General features: G+C 49.6%; 2 protein-coding genes and 1 pseudogene across 2 annotated transcripts in view; 1 reads left to right on the top strand and 2 right to left on the bottom strand.

The window, feature by feature from the left end:
- LOC119317626 overlaps positions 1-4,513 on the bottom strand; it is a 30,773-nt gene extending 26,260 nt beyond the window's left edge. The window contains exon 1 of the mRNA XM_037592109.1: positions 4,365-4,513. The gene's annotated coding sequence lies outside the window, so the exon portion shown is untranslated. The remainder of the gene's footprint in view (positions 1-4,364) is intronic.
- Positions 4,514-4,840: 327 nt separating this feature from the next.
- Positions 4,841-5,382, top strand: LOC119315940 (WUSCHEL-related homeobox 4-like; the record flags this gene model as incomplete). The annotated part of the gene is given in 1 exon segment (XM_037590370.1): positions 4,841-5,382. A coding segment is annotated over 1 exon segment (537 nt), but the record flags the coding sequence as incomplete, so codon positions are not given.
- A 200-nt stretch (positions 5,383-5,582) lies between these two features.
- On the bottom strand, positions 5,583-6,808 carry LOC119315941 (annotated as a pseudogene).
- Positions 6,809-18,324: the final 11,516 nt, after the last annotated feature.

Genomic DNA, 18,324 nt, shown 5'->3' on the forward strand with positions numbered 1-18,324 from the left:
GTAAGGCTTGGATGGTGTCTAGAGGAAAAAGCCTGTCAAGATCCGTGGAACAAAAGACTCTGTCAATGGTGGTCATGACCAAATCATCCTGGTTATTAGCCCAGGTGAAAAGTCTATTCCCCATTTTAATTTCTAGGAGACCCCAGAGATCTACCCAGGAATTGAACAGGTCACACCATTTATGATTGACATTACCATTGCTCTTATCTGAGCTATACCTGACTAGATTGAAATCCCCACCTATAAGGGTAGGGGTTTCACAGTCCACAAACAGGGAGTGTAATTCAGAAATGAACTGCTGTTTCCCTTGCTCGTAGGCTGAACCATAGACTACAACTACTCTAAAGTTGACCCCAGTGATTTTGGATTTGACATGACAGGAAACTGAGAACTTAAGAATTTCCTAGTTTAAAACTTCGTACATGTCAGAGTCAACCCCTACCAAGATGCCTCCTGCAGAGCCATTGGCAGGTGGCGAATTCCAAGCAAAATTCCTGTTACTAACGATGGATTTCAGGAAGGAATCATAAATGATTTCTTTCTTAGTCTCCTGGAGTCCAATAGTGGTAGGGTTGGTCTTGTTAATAAGGTCAGTCAAGCTCTTCTTTCTACCAGGGGCATTAATCCCTCTTGCATTCCAAAAGAGGCAATTCATTTTTTCCTCTTGTTATCAGGGTGCTTGCCCTGTCTATGTCTTACAACAGTAGTCCACATCCCACCATTACTATCAGATCCACCCCTCTTCCCTTCAGGAGTGAGGAGGGATAAAGGAGGAAAAAACAGCTATTAGTAAGGTCTAACTCAGGTGGTTTCCAAACTCTTTTGTCAGTTGGAGCAGCCCAGCCCACAGCTAGCTGTCCATCTCTTTGAAGTTCAGACTGGTGAATATTATCATCTAAAGGATTAAGGATATTAACAGAAATGCCAGGGGAGACATGTCCACAACAGTTCCCCTTGGAGAGGTTGGAGGCTCGGTGATTGAGATCCCCACCTGTTTAGCTTTTGAAATAAAATCAGCTCTACTACTCGTATTAAAAGGTTTGTTGGAAATAATACCTTGGAGGCGATTGTGCATTGTGGCAGGGACCTCCAGGTTCTTTCTCTCTTGCAGCTTTTGTGCAATCTCCAGCATGGTTTTCCCACCTGTGTCCACCCTAGCACTTTTCCTAGTCCCTTGAACAGGTCCTCAGTGTTTCTTTTTCTTGCCTTCTTCTTGAGGGTTTGCTAGTAAGGCTTTTTTGTAGGGTTCTTCAGGGATAACTGCCTCTGCCCCCTCAGTTGTATCTGTTGTGAGGTCTAGATCATAGCCTTCCAGTTCATCATCATCTTCTAGCTCCATTTGCCTTAAAAGGTTGAAACAGTTTGCTGGGTCTCCTTGTTCCGGGTCCATCCACGCCATCAGATCAATTTTCACCTCTTCCACAACTGCATTCACATTATCCTGTACAGACACCTCCTTATGCATTCCCTTGCTCCCATCTAGGTTGTTCGATTTGCCACCTGATGGATTTTTGGCATTGCTTTGGGTGCTTCCAGCTGCCCCTGGGCCAATGAGGTTTTTTCCATTCGGTCCATGTTGACCAGTCCCTTCTTCGGTCTGCATTGCATTTTGGCCACTGTCATTGTGAGTTTTCCCACTTTCCTGGACAGTGTCTGTCTCGACTTTTATTTTAATCTGAAATAGGTTGCAGCCGATTCCAAACATTTTTTCAGCAAGGATTTTGGTGGTGTCTCTGCACCTGACTTTCACTCTAACCACTTCATACAAGTTCTAGAACATTCCTACCCAGTCTACATCTAATAGCAGCCCAAAAGGTGAAGAAAACTGGTCCAAGGTCTTCCATTCACACCAATCTGGCTATAGTCCTCTCAGCTGTAACCACACCTCCTGAAGTGGTGCAGCAGCATCAAGTTTTCCATTCCAAACTTCCACATTGACCGACACTCCTTCTTTGGTGAGCCCAAAACAAGGGTATCCTGCTACTCCAGCAACTTTAATGTGTGGGAGGAACTTAACCAGAAAGCTCCACTCATCAAGCTGCCTGATTTGCCAAGGCCAGTTGGTTTTATATATGATCCCAAACTCTTTAGCCAGCTCCTCTTTGGTGACCTCTCCAGCTTCAACATAGACAATCCCCACATTCTGTACAGCTAGCTTCTTGACCTTCGAGGTGGCTCCTAACTCAATATGATGAAATCCCAGTCCTGTCGCAGCACTGCCCACATACTTGGCCAGGTTGTGAGGCATTTTTCGATTAGGGCAGTCCGGGACCTCATGGTCTTTTTTCTTACAGATGAAACAAACTTTCTCCACTGAGCAGTTGCTTTTGTGGTGACCTGGATCACCACAGTTGTAACAGATAACCTCTGCATACCCATAAGGATCATCTTCTTGATTTTTGTCCTCTCCTCCTAGATCAACCTTGGCCTGGGCAACAGTACCTGTTCCTTTCTTTTGCTGCTTCTGAAAGTTCTTTCCCCCTTGTTTCTTGGGGATCTGCTGCTGATTATGAGCCGCAAACTGTTGTCGTCCAGCATCTTGCTGCACCCATTGACCAGTGTTGGGGGGAATTGGCCACGGCCCTCCCCCTCCAGGCTGAAATGCTGGAAAAGGGCCTGGGAATTGTTGGAACTGTGCCCAAGGTGGGGGTGCCCCTTGAAATCCAAACCCCTGCATGGGTTGGAATCCAAAATTGGGGCATTCCTCCTCCCATTTGCTGTCCAAACTGGCCTTGCATTGGCATTTGCGATTGCCCCTGATTGTTACGATCGGCATTGTTTCTCCCCCTCCCTCTTCCTCTTCCCTCCATGGCTTCAAGGAATAGGTCGAGATTTACAGCGCCAGAGAAGATTTCTGCCAGGCGGATCCTGGTGCAGGGTAGATTTCTTTTTGAGAAGGAAGCAGGCCAGCAATCGTCAAGCGTGAACGATCTGGTGAGGACCAAGTTCTTCTGGATCCAGACTAGGGTTTCTGCCGATCTGGAGGCGGCGGCTGGAGGGGGGGAAGGGGAGGGGGCGTATTTGTAGGCCCAGGCTGCCCCCAAACCCTTTCCTCAAACTCCCCCCACTCCTCAACCCTAGCGGAGGCGTAAAATTGGAACCCGCCAACGTCGTCAGCACTTTTCTCCAAAGCTTTTTGTGCTTTTTCTCCAGATTTTCCCTCTGCTTGAATTTCGGGTCTGAAGAGCGCTCTCCTCGCTCCTCTCCGCTGGAACTGCTCTTCCGGAGTGCCCTTCGCGCCAGGGATGTCAATAATCAGCAGTGGTGAAATTTGAGATGGGACGAGATCAATAGTCACTTTCTCCCTAGTTGCTCTTCTAGGAACAGCCCTGCAGCATTCACGCCCAATGAGAACATGATCGGGATCTCCAACGCTTGGTGAAGCAATCTCCCTTCCTGATCTCATTGGAGTGGTCACACATCGACTGGAATTTCTCTTAGCAGCCTCAGCGGGGCCTAGGACCAAAGATGATCCAACTCCCCCAATCTGCTTCCGCTGTATTGTCAATCCTTTTCTCCGGCCATGTTTCTCATGATTCAGAGAAATCCTCCATTCCCCGTCCTGGAAAATATGAGGACATGGTGAAGCTGGAATCGACTTGGCCGCTGTCATCAATCTTCTCCTTCCTCTCCCCCCATGGATAGGAGGGGTGAGGTGGCTGTGCTCGGGTGTTCCATCACCCAACCCCATGGAATCCTCAATTTGGATCAATCCAGCCGACAGCGCGGTCGGCGTTGCGGATCCTCGGATCTCACCGCGCGGTTCGCCTATCTGATCAACCTCCCCCTTGCGTCGCTCTCGAGATGGATTCGCCGGGCAAGGTGGAGAGGTTTCTAATCTGCTCTGAACTTGCGCATCTGGACGAACCTCGATTGCCTTGCTGATAAGAAGCTTACAAGTGACGGATAGATATTTGCACCCGCCGGAAGATGGAGGCCGACACCCCGCCGCCCCGCCTGCGCTCCCCCCAACCCACTCCTACCACCACCGCCGCCGCCGCCGCCGTTGACACGCCCGGCCCTCCGCATTATTGCTAACTTAGCTGTTGGACTAGCTAATGCGCCCCAACACATCTTGCATACGGTCACCCTGTTTGGGAAGGAACATTTACAATGCAGACAGCAAACAGCCTGCAAACACAAACACAGGGATTTTCCGACTGCAAACATAGGCACACATAGCATGAATTTTCTGATTGCACACAACAATCAGCTTGCAAACGGAGGTACATACAACATGAACTTTCGGAATGCACAGAGCAATCAGCACCTGCTCTAACTGCAGGATTTATTCAGTCATTTATAATTTCATCATTTCCTAAACGGCTGAATCTCTAACGGAATGTAAGTTGCTAACCACTGACCTCTTGTTCCACCACGGGGCTTGGGCTTGGACGTCGGCGGTGAGCTCTCCCTTCTGTCCTCCGCCGTCTCCTTCCCCAAGAAGATTTGTGCCTCGCCGCTCTCCACCGTCCGATGCTCCGCTGCCTCGCCCTCCGCCTGCCGTGCCACCTCAAAATCCCAGAGCCATTCGCAGCCGCAGGAGCCGGCACCAAACTCTCCCCTGCCTCCTCAAGCAGAGTGGACCTGAAACTTGGGAAAAAACAATCCTATGGATCAGCTAAACCAGAGGCCTACGCCGGGAAAGCAGAGATCAACGTACCTGTCGATGGGGGGTCGATGGGCTGCATCAGAGGCCAACGCGGCCGGACGCACTCCACACCGATCTCGGCCACGCGCGCCACTGCCTCGGGTGCCTCCACCTCGTGCCCCCGCGGCACCGGCACCCGGCTGTCGAGGATCTTGCCGGCGGACGGTCGTTCGGAGCGCTTGATGGCGACCTCCCGCCCGTCGGGGAGCTCCGCTCAGCAGAGCAGCTGCGGCCTCCCCTTGCCCGGCAGAGCAGCAGCGACAGCGGCGCGCAGGAGCTCCTCCATGGCGCGCCCCCCTGGCAGCGCGCGTTCGCCAGCCGCATGCAGAGAAGAGTGGTCCTTCTTTCTTAGCCGTGGAGAGCGTCGAGCGCCAGCACCAAGCTGCCACCCGCCTCTCCAGTTCCCCGCCCCATCCGGCGGTGCTGCCCTCCCCGCCGCTGTCGCACAACTCGGCGGCGGCGGCGGCGAACGCGCGCTGGACGCCGACCAAGGAGCAGATCGGCGTGCTGGAGGTGCTGTACCGGCAGGGGCCGCGCACCCCAACAGCCGAGCAGATATAGCAGGTGACGGCGCGGCTGTAGAAGCACGTCCCCATCGAGGGCAATAACGTCTTCTACGGGTTCCAGAACCACAAGGCCCGGCAGCGCCAGCGGCAGAAAATCCGGCAGAAGCAGCAGGACGCAGACGCCGATGTTGTGCCCGAGAGTGGAGACGGTGGCGCATGACAAGGTCCCGACGCAAGCACCGGCCACCGTGTACTACCGGGCAGCAGCTCCGAACAACGCCGGCACTCAACAACCACGCGCGATCCAGTTCCCTCCGGCCGCCGGCACCCACGGGGCGCCGGACACCAGCTCCCGCCGTCCCGAGACCCTGAACCCAGGGGGCAGCGCAGCAGCGGCGGCCTCGGCGAGGTGGCCACGGCGGCGCTCAGCAGAGGAGCTGCGGCCTCCCATCGCCGAGCGCCACAACCAGCGCCTTCTTCTTCTTCTTCCCATCACCACCGTCGTCACCAAGTTGGGCCGTCCTCCCATTGCCGACGACGATCCTGGACGTGTCCAGTAGCTGCCTGCACGGGCTGCGCGCGGCGAGTTCTTCGCCGGTGCCGCAGAGCGTCCCTGAGCAGGGTACGATGTCGCAGGAGCAGTTACTCTTAGACGCGCAGGCCCACGGCATGGTGTTGTTGTAGACGAGGTGCCTCCCGTCGAAGCGGCCGGCCGTCGCCCCCAGCACACGACGGAGTACTTGCTCATCATGACTGCACACACCGTGTCGCCGTCGGCCTCGATGGACACGAAGGTGGTGTGCCTGTGCTCCTCCGGCACCTTCACGCCCCAGCACCTCACCGTGCCGTTCCCAGCGAGTATGCACGTGGTGTTGCGGTCGAGCGCCATGGCCATCATGTCGGCGGCATGCCACCGGCGTAGCACCTCATGGCGGTGTCGTTGCCTTTCACGATGCCGCAGAGGAAGTCTTGGCCGAGTGCGGTGAGGGAGAAGTCGAGGCCCTTGGGGAGGGCAAGGCCGGGCCACTCCCAGCAAGTGGGGTCATGGTCGTCGGAGAGGCCGCAGACGTGCGGGTCGCCGCCGGACATGGAGCGGAGCGAGGGGCCCCAGTAGATGCGGCGGCCTACGGGGCAGGACCAATTGGCCGCCTCCTCCTCGGATAAGGACCACCAGCGCATGGCGGCGCCGACGGGTGCCATGAGGCCGCAGAGGAAGTCGTTGCCGCGGCGATGGCGTTGAAGGGGATGTCGGCGGAGGGGTAGGACGTGAGGCGGCCGTCGGGCAGCGACTTGCACTGGAGCTTGGAGCTGCCGCCGCCATCCTCGTTGACCCTGTCGACGATGAGGGCGCAGACGAGCGTGCTGTTGGCGGTGTGGGAGATGACGACGGTGGAGAGCTGGCGCGGCGATGGCGGTGCGGCGTGCGCGACGCCCGCGGAGACGGCGAGGAGGAGGGCCGTTGTGCTGGTGGCGAGGCTGAGGCCGAAATATGAGCATTGGGAATGAGAGGGAGAAGACCACATGGAGCTTCGCTTTGGTTTGGTTTTGCTTGGATTTGATTTCTGGTTGGTGGCTTGTCTTTCTGTTTTTGTTTCGGCGTTGTATAGGTATAAAAACGCAGTTTAACTGCACATCAGCCAGCTGATGCGAATTCGACGTCAATCGATTTCTGAATGAATAAAGGAAGAGAATGTGTCTAGAGATTGAAGAAGATTGTGGACCATTGATTTTCCATCCAACGATGCAAAAATGGACTCATCTCAAATAAAAAACTCAGCTAACTGATTTCTAGCCATTCCCGTAAAAACGATAACAGAAAATAAATTTAATGGAATTTGATCGAACACTTGCCGGGCATGGTGCCCGTCATAGAGGTCAACTACTATCTGGTACAAACGGCTTCAGATGGACAACGCCGTTGTAAAAGGTGAGCAGGTGCATCAGTGCTGGTTGCGAACATCCAGTAATGCGTGTGGCGGCCGGAGAGGTACAACGACGGCGGTGGAGCAGAAAGCTCTTTTTACCGGTGCAGAGAGATACCGACAAACCATCTACCGTTCACATGATTTGTGATATGTGTTTAATTGGGACTCATTCATATGTATAATCATGTATTGTGGCCGTTAATCTTTTGTATATAGTCAAATCAATGTCAGATTAATATGACCCATGTCAGGAGAAGCAGTACTTTTTGCAAAGTGATGTACGCATGCATGGAGCATCTTACCTCTCTCTCAAACAAATCCATGCATTTTATTTTATTTTACATTTTTAGAGAGCCAATATCTTCTGCAACATTGTTCTATCATTGAAATTTTTCATATATATTCAAATTCTTGAACATAAGATCTTTAGAACGAGACCAGCCTTGAGTATATTTAAACTAGTGGAGGCGGTGCGGGGTTGCTGATAGGTGGGACTAGACCGAACACGAGCGGGCGATGGGAGAGTCCGCTTTTGTCCGCCGCGGACTCATTTATGACTCAAATTTGGTCTCAGTTTGGATCGGGGCGGGCAACAAACAGACAACAGTCGGAAGCTTTGTCTGTTTGGGTTGATTCATTGGACTAACTTTTCTATTGGGATGACTCAAACGGACAAAATGGGTCACTAGGTTGAAGTTGCTCGAAGTACTTATGTTCTAGGGCAACATTGTTTGTGCTTTATTTGATATATCAAATAAATCATTTGCAGACTTGTACACTTTCTTCATTAGGGTTAAGCCATATTTACTGATTTTTTCCTAGAGCTATTTCCCATAGCCTTGACAATGAATTCTAGAAGCTATTTTTCTCTAACTTGATTCGAAACTTTAGGTATGCTCGGGTTCAACTCAAACATGCCAATCTTCTTTTTATAAAGTACTTCCTTCGTTTCTAAATATAAGTTTTTTTAGATATTTTAAATGTACTACAACATAGAATGTATGTAGACATATTTTAAAGTATACATTCACTAATTTTGCTTAATATACAGTGATTTGTTGTTTTTTTTGCATGGATATGTTGGAATATCTAGAAAGACTTATATTTGACGGAGAGAGTAAGTAAATACTAGGAGCAGTAGATAAGCTTCGTTCTCAGATAATTTTCAGTTTCGCTACATCAATCTCAGATAATGGGGCGCATAAGCCACCGAACCACTCCTTTAACTCCAAAACAATTGACAAGCGCAATACATGTCGGGACACTCAGGGTACATGCCGATAAACTACTCTTTGACTGCAAAATCACTAGCGCTGGAACTGAAAGGACACATAAGGAACATTATCCCGTTCATCAGAAGGGAAAAGTGAAGAGTAGAGTGCCTCTTCATCAGGATTCAGCACCAGACCTCCTGACGTGTCCGGAACTTGCTCAAGGATTGCTCTCGTCTGTTCCTCATGCCCCGGCGGAACACAGACAACAATGGACTGCATGGGGCAATAAAAAAGTCAGAAATCTTTGAATCGCAACCTGATTATGATAGGAACTTGGTTATGTACCAATAAAAGGGAGAACCAATTTCGTACCATGAACTTCTTGCGAGTACCATAGGACATCGCGCTTTCTGCAGCCTGTCTGAGCATGAGAAGATGGTATCTCTGCGTCTGAACCTGCAAGCCAACATGTCTAGCATTTATTAGGGGCCTTTCCAGATTCCAATGAATGCAAATGAATCATAGAAATATATATATATATACTTCATGCTCCCTTTTCTGACACCACTCATGCAAGTCCTCTTCTAACGTGTCCTTCTTCTCCACGAGGGCCTTGAGCTCGTTACGCTTGGTTTTGTGCTCTTCTTCAGTGGCATCAAACGGACGCACCTGCCCATACATTGCAAAAGTAGTCGGTGTTACACACGGCTAGCACTACTCCTCGAGAAAGAAACGAAATAGGCGAGACAATAATTTACCATGCATCCTAGCTCACTGGCCTTGGCGGTGAAGGCGGGGACAGCGTCAGCAGTGAGAAGCACAATTCTGTGCAGTGTGTGATGCATATCTTCGCGTAGCAGGTAATCGGAGTGTTTCAACTACATAATTTACAGACACCCATGGCTTAAGAAATTTAAGAGTGCAGAACACGGACAAGGGAGTTGGCACTGTACGTACCACATTGGTGTGAAAAGACTGATAGGTTTCAGTGAAAATTTCCTCTTTTGACCGCGGGACAACCACGGCCACTGTGCGCAGATGCTCGCTTCTTACCACAACCTCTGCCTTCATCATTAACCTCAGGTCACCGGTCATCAAGCTGCATGCAGTATCAAGTATATGTTAGTACTACTACTGGTACACAGAATATTGCACAGAAAGAGTGAGACAAGTGTTTACAAAGAATAGAAAAAAAAAGTACCTTCGTGTGCTTTCGACTAGCACCTGAATGTTGCTCCTCGCGATACGAAGGGAACGAAGCTTTGCCTGCATGCATGCAGAGGAATGTCAGCGCTTTGTTCATCCAATATACGAGAGAAACAAATGTTAGGCAAGAACCTGGAGCTGATTCAAGTTGTCATCTACGATTGCGGCAACCTTGGGTATCACTTCTTGAGCGTTCATAGGGTCATCGACCGGGTACAGCTTGGCATTCCAGTTGAACCTAACGTGTAAAGACGACAAGACGTAAAAGAGGATCAATTGCTCGTCATCAAACATGTGGACAATAGGTGTGACAGACGAGAAAACCTACTACTAGCACAACTACATCTATGTAGTACTGTATGAGACATCAATCAGGACAAGTACTGAGAAAGGGAGAAGCAGAGGCTGTATCTTTAACGATGCACGTACCAGACGGCCATCTGGAGGGGTTCAGACTTGGAAGCTTCCGAGGGAGGGCCGGACCTTTTGATAGTATGCGCCAGGATCTTGTTCTGCAACTCCTCCACTCTTGGCAGCAGACTTGTCGTCCCATCAGTCAGCTTCCACGGTGTGTCGGACGAGAAACTTAGGACATCTGGAAGAGTCACCTTCCAAAAGAGAGAATGGGACCAGTTCAAGCATAAATAGTCCAACAAGATCCATATAAGCAAAAAAAGAAAAGACCTTCTCAACAGCAGTCCGAGTGCGCATACGAGGAAGAACGTAGCTTGCAGATTGCAGCATGGATCTTGCCAAGCTGCTGCTGCAGCTTAGCCAGAAGTTCCTGCTCATCGTCGCCGGGTGCTTCCAAGGGAAGGGAGGCGATGATCATCGTTTGCTTAGTTGCCATCTCTCTCTCTCTCTCTGTGGCTCTCTCTCTGGTTCTCTTTATTCCGGTCCAATATATTTTTGGGCCCGGGACGATGTAAAATAATTGTTTTCATATTAAACTTTTATACTTATTTTAAACCAAGTGCACCATATTACAATTCTAATTAATATTTTTTATTACTTAGCCACATAAAATGTTTTCAAATAACATTTATATTATTAATTGGTATGCATCTGTAATGTATATAATTGAAAATTTTAATTCTACAAAATGAAAAATTTATGATGTACCAAAACTTTTCTTTATTGTTAAGACAATCTTTCATATTTATTTCTCTAATATTTCATAAACGGTGTAGTGTATACACATTTGCATATACATGCCTGTGTTCATATATCTTTTCATGTTATATTGAATATTATGATAGAGATTTATAAATTATAGACATACTAATAAATATTTTTACAGCAATTTCTAGTGTATATTAGGCGGTCATATTCATGGAAACTTCTAGGGCATAGAAAATGTGGCTTGCATGATAGGTTCAGTAATTCGATGAACCAAAAATGTTGTTGATTATACTTTTACGCATGATTCGATTACCTAACATGCTCGTCCAGATTCACTTGGTTTGGTTTGGTGCAAATAAGATGCCTAGATGTTTATCGAATTAAAAATTGTGCATTGGTTTAAACATTGAAATCGAGATATCATAATTTTCATTATGATACTAAGACATGCATCGTAAAAGAGAGACTAATGTATTTGAACTCAACTCCGTCAGTCGGATTGGTTTGCCTAAGCGTGGTATAACTTATCAGTATGTGGTGTGAACTTATACTTATGCTAAATGAGGCTCTATTTTATCCATTTAATAATATTTCAGATGTAATGTATACTCAATAGATCTTACTAGTGTAAGTTTTAGTTGGGCCCCTCCCCTCTTGGGGCCCGGGGCGGTCGCCTCTTTTGCCCGGCCTACGGGCCGGCCCTGATTGTGGTGACGTCCCCACTGTTGTGTAACACCCACAATGCGGCTCTATCTCCCATGTGTCAGGGCACGACTTAGAGGCATAGTCGCATGATAGGCTTGTCGCAAGAGGGGTAATCTTCACACATCCCATGTACTGAATAAGAAAGGGATAGAGAGTTGGCTTACACTCGCCACTTCACACAATACATAAATAATCCATACATCATCCAAGGTACAATCAAAGGTCCGACTATGGAACCAAAATAAAGGAAGACAACCCCAAATGCTAGATCCCCGAACGTCCCAACTGGGCCCCACTACTGATCATTAGGAAAAGAAACATAGTAACGGTCCTAATCCTCATCGAACTCCCACTTGAGTTCGGTATTGTCACCTGCACTGGTATCCTCGGCACCTACAACTGTTTGGAAGTATCTGTGAGTCATGAGGACTCATCAATCTCACACCCGCGAGATCAAGACTATTTAAGCTTATGGGTAGGAAAGGGTAGTGAGGTGGAGCTGCAGCAAGCACTAGTATATATGGTGACTAACATACACAAATAAGAGCGAGAAGAGAAGCAACGCAACGGTCGAGAAGCTAGGGGTGATCAAGAAGTGATCCTGAAACTACTTACGTTCAAGCATAACACAAGACCATGTTCTCTTCCCGGACTCCGCCGAAAAGAGACCATCATGGCTACACACACGGTTGATTCATTTTAATTAAGTTAGGCGTCAAGTTCTCTACAACCGAATATTAACAAATTCCCATCTGCCACATAACCGCAGGCACGGCTCCCGAAAGTTTATACCCTGCACGGGTGTCCCAACTTAGCCTATCACAAGCTCTCACGGTCAACGAAGGATATTCCTTCTCCCGGAAAGACCCGATCAGTCTCGGAATCCAGGTTACAAGACATTTTGACAATGATAAAACAAGACCAGCAAAGCCACCCGATGTGCCGACAAATCTCGATAGGAGTCGCACGTATCTCGTTCTCAGGGCACACCGGATGGGCAAGACGTCGGGTTGGCATAGACCCTGGTTGCCCAGGGGGCGCCAGACATCGCCCAGTTCGGACCAACACTCAGAGGAGCACTTGCCCCGGGGTTTGAAATAAAGATGACCCTTGAATCCGTGGAACCCAAGGGAAAAGGCTTAGGTGGCAAATGTAAAACCAAGGTTGGGCCTTGCTGGAGGAGTTTTATTCAAAGCGAACTGTCAAGGGGTTCCCATAACACCCAACCGCGTAAGGAACACAAAATCAAGGAACATAACGCCGGTATGATGGAAACTAGGGCGGCAAGAGTGGAACAAAACACCAGGCATAAGGCCGAGCCTTCCACCCTTTACCAAGTATATAGATGCATTAAAGTAAATAAGAGATAATACGGATATCTCAACAATATCCATGTTCCAACATGGAACAAACTTCATCTTCACCTGCAACTAGCAACGCTATAAGAGGGGCTGAACAAAAGCGATAACATAGCCAAACAACAGTTTGCTAGGAAAGGTGGGTTAAAGGCTTAACAAGGCAACATGGGAGGCATGATATAGCAAGTGGTAGGTAGCACGACATAGCAATAGAGCCAACAACTAGCAAAGCAAAGATGGAAGTGATTTTGAGGGTGTGCTCACCATGCCTGCACCGTTCTTAGAGTTGTCGAAAGCTTGATCCTCGTAAGCGTACTCAACAGGTTCCTCGGTCACGTACTCATCTCCCAGCTCTACCCAAAGCAAGAACACAAGCAAAGGACCAACAATCAATCATGGTGCAATGCACAAGCAACATGATGCAATACATGGCATGATATGCAAGTCATGATATGCAATGCATATGCATGCTCCGGAAGAGAAAGAAATATCAAGGCATCAACTTGGCAAACCAAGTATGCCACTGGAAATATGAGATGATTTTGGTCGAAATCGATATAAAGATCACCGGAAACGGATGCACGGTTTGCAAATGGCAAGCAAAACAAGGATGGCGCAAAACTGCGATTAACAGCACCATGCCACTTAGAATGCAACAAGAAACTAAGATAATGCACTCCAACATAGCAACAAAGCATATGACAGTGATGTACAAGAGATGCTTGACAAAACATGAACAATGAGCTACGGCTAAATCATAGCAGAACAGGTTCAAACAAGCATGGCAAAAGTGCAAAAGATATCAGTTTCACAGACTTAGAGAAATTGCCAACATGTCAAAAGCAACATCAGGAAGCCACGTTTAGAGCAAGCAAACAACATGCTACAGGAACATATCATAGCAAACAAAGGCATTGACTGAATCTACTAAAAGCATAGATCAAAAGTCCCTTACTGATCATGAGCCAAAAAGGCACATAATATATGATGGCGCCCATGTAATCATAGCAACTTTTATTAACAGTTTCAGACTTAGCAGAAAAACAGAGCATGGCATAAACAGATTCACGAAGGCAACTTTGCGAGCTCATGTCACTCACCACAAAGCATTGCATGACAATATAGGCATACCAACAGCAAGACGACATGTTCGTGAAGCCAACCATGGCAAGAGCAAGTTCATAGGATGCATGGATCACTAGCAACAACCACGGCAAAATTGATTAACAAGTTAACATTCTGCCAGGAACATTTTATAGCAAAAGTAGAGCAAGAACAAGACATGCTAGGGCACTCCATAATTGCAAACAGGGGCATGGATGCATAGAGCATAACCACATTTTTAAAACATCCTTACTGAAGTATCTCAAAATAAGCATGGATATCGATGTAGCATCAAGTTTACATGGCATCAAAATAACAGCAGGCAAAGACTTAGCAAAATCCTAAGTCCCTGAAAACAGCAACATCACGAAGCCTAGTTTGCATGATTGTGCTAGTCGCCACATAGATCACAAAAATACAAGACAAGCACCTCTGAAAAGATGGCATGATTTAGTTCAAAACACATGTAGACCTCAAGCTCATACGATGCACACATCAAATACGACAAAAATGACAAAACCTCATGATCTGATAAGTAATAGCAGTTAACATTTTGTAGCACTCTTGCATCAATGAAAAAGGCATCATAATGTATAGTATCATGCATGGAAATGCTCCTAACGTGAAGAGGTCATCGAGACGAACAATTCGACATATCATATGCATGAAACGGAGCTACGGTCACCGAAATGTGATGCAAAGAACATGGCCTGAAAATGTTAGGGATATTCGGGACTTAGAAGAATTTCATCACCTCCCAGAAAATAGATCTAGGGTTCGGGGCACGCGAAATGAGGTTCGCCGGGGAGCTCGCCGGATCTTCACCGGAGTTAGTCGCCGCGTGGTGGAAGATGGCCGGAGAGGAGGGGGATGTGCTGGGACGTGCGGGCGGCAAGGCGACGACCTCGGGCGACGGGGAGGCGGTGGGCTTGACGTCGGCCAGCGAGGGCGGTTGCGGCGGTGCCGGGCGTCGAGGAGGAGGCGCAGGCGCGCGCGGGCGAAGCAGGCGCGGGGCGGCGGCGGATGGGCTCGGCGGGCCCGCCGCGGGCTCGCGGGGCGGCGGCGGTGGGCGTGTCGGAGTAATGGGCCACGGGTAGCCTAACCCGAGTCCCTAAGCCTTTCAAGACATCGGGGCTGGCTGCACCCCTCAAGACATCAAGATGAAGCGCCGCCTTCTGGTGGCCGGTTGTCCGAGCGGCCGACTGCCAGAAGGCGGCCAGGCTCCAGAGGGCGGCACCGATATGGGCCGACTCCTAGCAGGCGACCTCTAGAGAGGCCGACTCCTAGCAGGCAGCCCACGGTGCCCTCAAAGTCTGCGCCCCCCATTAAGAAGACAAGTCAGGGTGAGGCTACAATGAAGCTCCTCACCCCCGTATCCAGGGCCAGGCGCGGCCATAGTGCTCCGTACAGGCGGAGATCTCCGCACGACGCGACACTGTGGCCACTCCGACCTTGACGTCACCTCTGACAGGAGGAGCCCTGCTCCCACGACGGCCTGTCGGTACGGCCTGCGGGCAGCGGGCCCTACCGGGCAGCGAGAGCCCGGAGGACGGCGGATGCCTGACCAGTCGAACCCGAGGGAGACCGGCCTCTAGCAGGCAGCCCTCTCCTCCCTCGGGGTCCGTGCGCCATTAACCAGATGAGACAGGAAGTTGCTACAATGATCTTCCACCAGTCGGCGGGACTGTTGCCACGCTTTCCTGACCAAGTATGCGCCAGTAGCATCACGACTACAGTAACCAGTAGCTGGTAAGACCCGCAAGTGGCGGGAGCAGCCTGTCGGCTCCGTCCGAGACCAGTCGGCGGGGCCCATCAGGCGGCGGGCCCCAGCAGCCGGCAGAGAAGCCGGCGACCAGAGACACTGACAGCCGGGTCCTACACCCGACCAGATTACTATTGTACCCCCGGGAGGTAGGCCTATATAAACCCCCCAGGACACCCATGCAAAGGGTTCCCAACCTGTTAGAACTAGACTCATACCTAGAGGAAGGAGAGAGCGTGCCTGCCTTCTTCTACCTCTAGCATACAGCTCGAGGAGCACGATTGTATCCACTAGTGCCTTAGTGATCATGCGGAGACCCCGTAGAGCAGGACTAGGGTTGTTATCTCCTAGGAGAGCCCCGAACCTGGGTAAAGTACGCCGACGTTCGTGTCTACGCCTCATCCCGCTTCCAGACACCGGCGACGTTCTACTCGCTCCCACCATGATAAGCCATCCGTTGGCATATGTCGCACCCAACCTGTTGGGAATATGACTACTAGGTATGACCCGCCCAAGATGGGCCGGGTCAATCTTCATGGCGGGTTATTAAAAGAAGCCCAGCGAATATACAAGGCGATGGGTTATTATAAGACTTGTAGTAGGCCCAAACCCAGAGGCGGCTTAAGGCCTGTAATTATAAACCGCCATGTATAGTTAAGACTTGTAAAGAAAGGCATGTAAAATAAGTCACCGAGCCGGACACGTTGTATGAGCCGGCCGGGACTCTGTAGGCCGCCAGGCATCTACCCGTGTATATAAGGGGACGACCCGGCGGCGGCTTAGGGCAAGAAACAACAGATCGAGAGCCAAGTAATCATGTTTCGCTCCTTGGCCATCGAAACCTAGCAATACCACAACAACTGGACTAGGCTTTACCTTCACCGCAAGGGGACGAACCAGTATAAAACCTCTCGTGTCCTTTGTCCCGATTAACCCCTTTAATCTTCTAGTTGCGATGGCTCCACGACTAAGTCCTTTCACTAGGACATCTACCGTGACTATTCCACGATAGTTGGCGCCCACCGTGGGGCCAGCGCATGATGGATTTGAGTTCTTGAAGGGCAACTTCGAAGGGCTCAAGGGATACGTTGTGGGCTGGATGACCAAGAGTCGTCGCGGCAAGCTCTACATCGACGATGAAGGCTGGGGCCCCGACGCCGGCTCAGTTGAGTACGGGTACTGGGTCCCCTTCGGCGGAATCCATGTCTTCATCGCCCGGATCGGCGAGTCAGGCCCTGAGCCAGAAATCCGTGCCGACCTCATCGAGACGGCTCAGCGTGCGAGACCCGCCCGGACTCAGCCCTCCATGAAGCGTGCCTTCATGGGTTGCATCCATGGAGGGGAGTTCTCTGAAGGATCTGTGGATGGCAGTGAGATGGCCATCTAATCTGACGGTGAGTCATTTACAGGCGAGACGGATTCATTGTATCAACTACCAGATGGCGGGCTTGGGGGCTGTTCCGATGGCAACAGTATTCCCGACCCCTTTGAGCCGCCGAACAGAGCGGGGGTCTTCGTGACTGGTACACAGCCCACGCAAAACTCTACAGTTGCGGCAGCAATAACCTCCGGGACGGCCGCGACCGGGTCAGGTGACCCTGCGTGCTCGCCGACTCAAGTACTGATGGATCTTATGGATAAGATGATGGCCCTGTTAACTGCCATGGTTGAGCTGGCGGATAAAGCTCAACATGATGCGGAGGTGGCACGGTTACGGGAGGAGATAGCTCAAGCCAAGAAGAACTTGGCAGCAGAGGACATCCGGATGGCTGCGGAGTGGGCGGCTTTGGACGCCCGGGCTCAACAACTTCAATCATAGGCTTTTCAGCTTTCAATGAATCTAAACACGTCAAACGAGGTCATGAGAAGAAGGCACCAGAAGACTCAATCATGTTTGCCCCTAACTTATGATCCTAGGAATCTCTTCCACACACCCGGGGCTGGGCCTAGTAACCCGCCGGAGACCAACCGGATTGCAACACCCGGGGCTGGAGCGCCGGGTCAGCCGCGAGCTATGGAACCCCCTCGGGTGAATACGGCTCCGCCTCACCATACACTGCTACCTCTTGAGCACTGTATTGGATTCCCCCGAAAAGGAAAGGATGATGCAGCAAAGTAGCGTAAGTATTTTCCTCAATTTTTGAGAACCAAGGTATCAATCCAGTAGGAGGTTACACGCGCATCCCTAGTACCTGCACAAAGCAAATAACTCCTCGCAACCAACGCGATAAGGGGTTGTCAATCCCTTCACGCTCACTTACGAGAGTGAGATCTGATAGATATGATAAGATAATATTTTTGGTATTTTTATGATAAAGATGCAAAGTAAAATAAAAGCAAAGGAAATAACTAAGTATTGGAAGATTAATATGATGAAGATAGACCCGGGGGCCATAGGTTTCACTAGTGGCTTCTCTCAAGAGCATAAAATTTTTACGGTGGGTGAACGAATTACTGTTGAGCAATTGACAGAATTGAGCATAGTTATGAGAATATCTAGGTATGATCATGTATATAGGCATCACGTTCAAGACAAGTAGACCGACTCCTGCCTGCATCTACTATTATTACTCCACTCATCGACCGCTATCCAGCATGCATCTAGAGTATTAAGTTCATGGAAACAGAGTAATGCCTTAAGCAAGATGACATGATGTAGAGGGATAAATTCATGCAATATGATAAAAAAAAACCATCTTGTTATCCTCGATGGCAACAATACAATACATGCCTTGCTGCCCCTACTGTCACTTGGAAAGGACACTTCAAGA

Source organism: Triticum dicoccoides, chromosome 6A (assembly GCF_002162155.2).
Source record: "Triticum dicoccoides isolate Atlit2015 ecotype Zavitan chromosome 6A, WEW_v2.0, whole genome shotgun sequence".
Lineage (NCBI taxonomy): Eukaryota > Viridiplantae > Streptophyta > Magnoliopsida > Poales > Poaceae > Triticum > Triticum dicoccoides.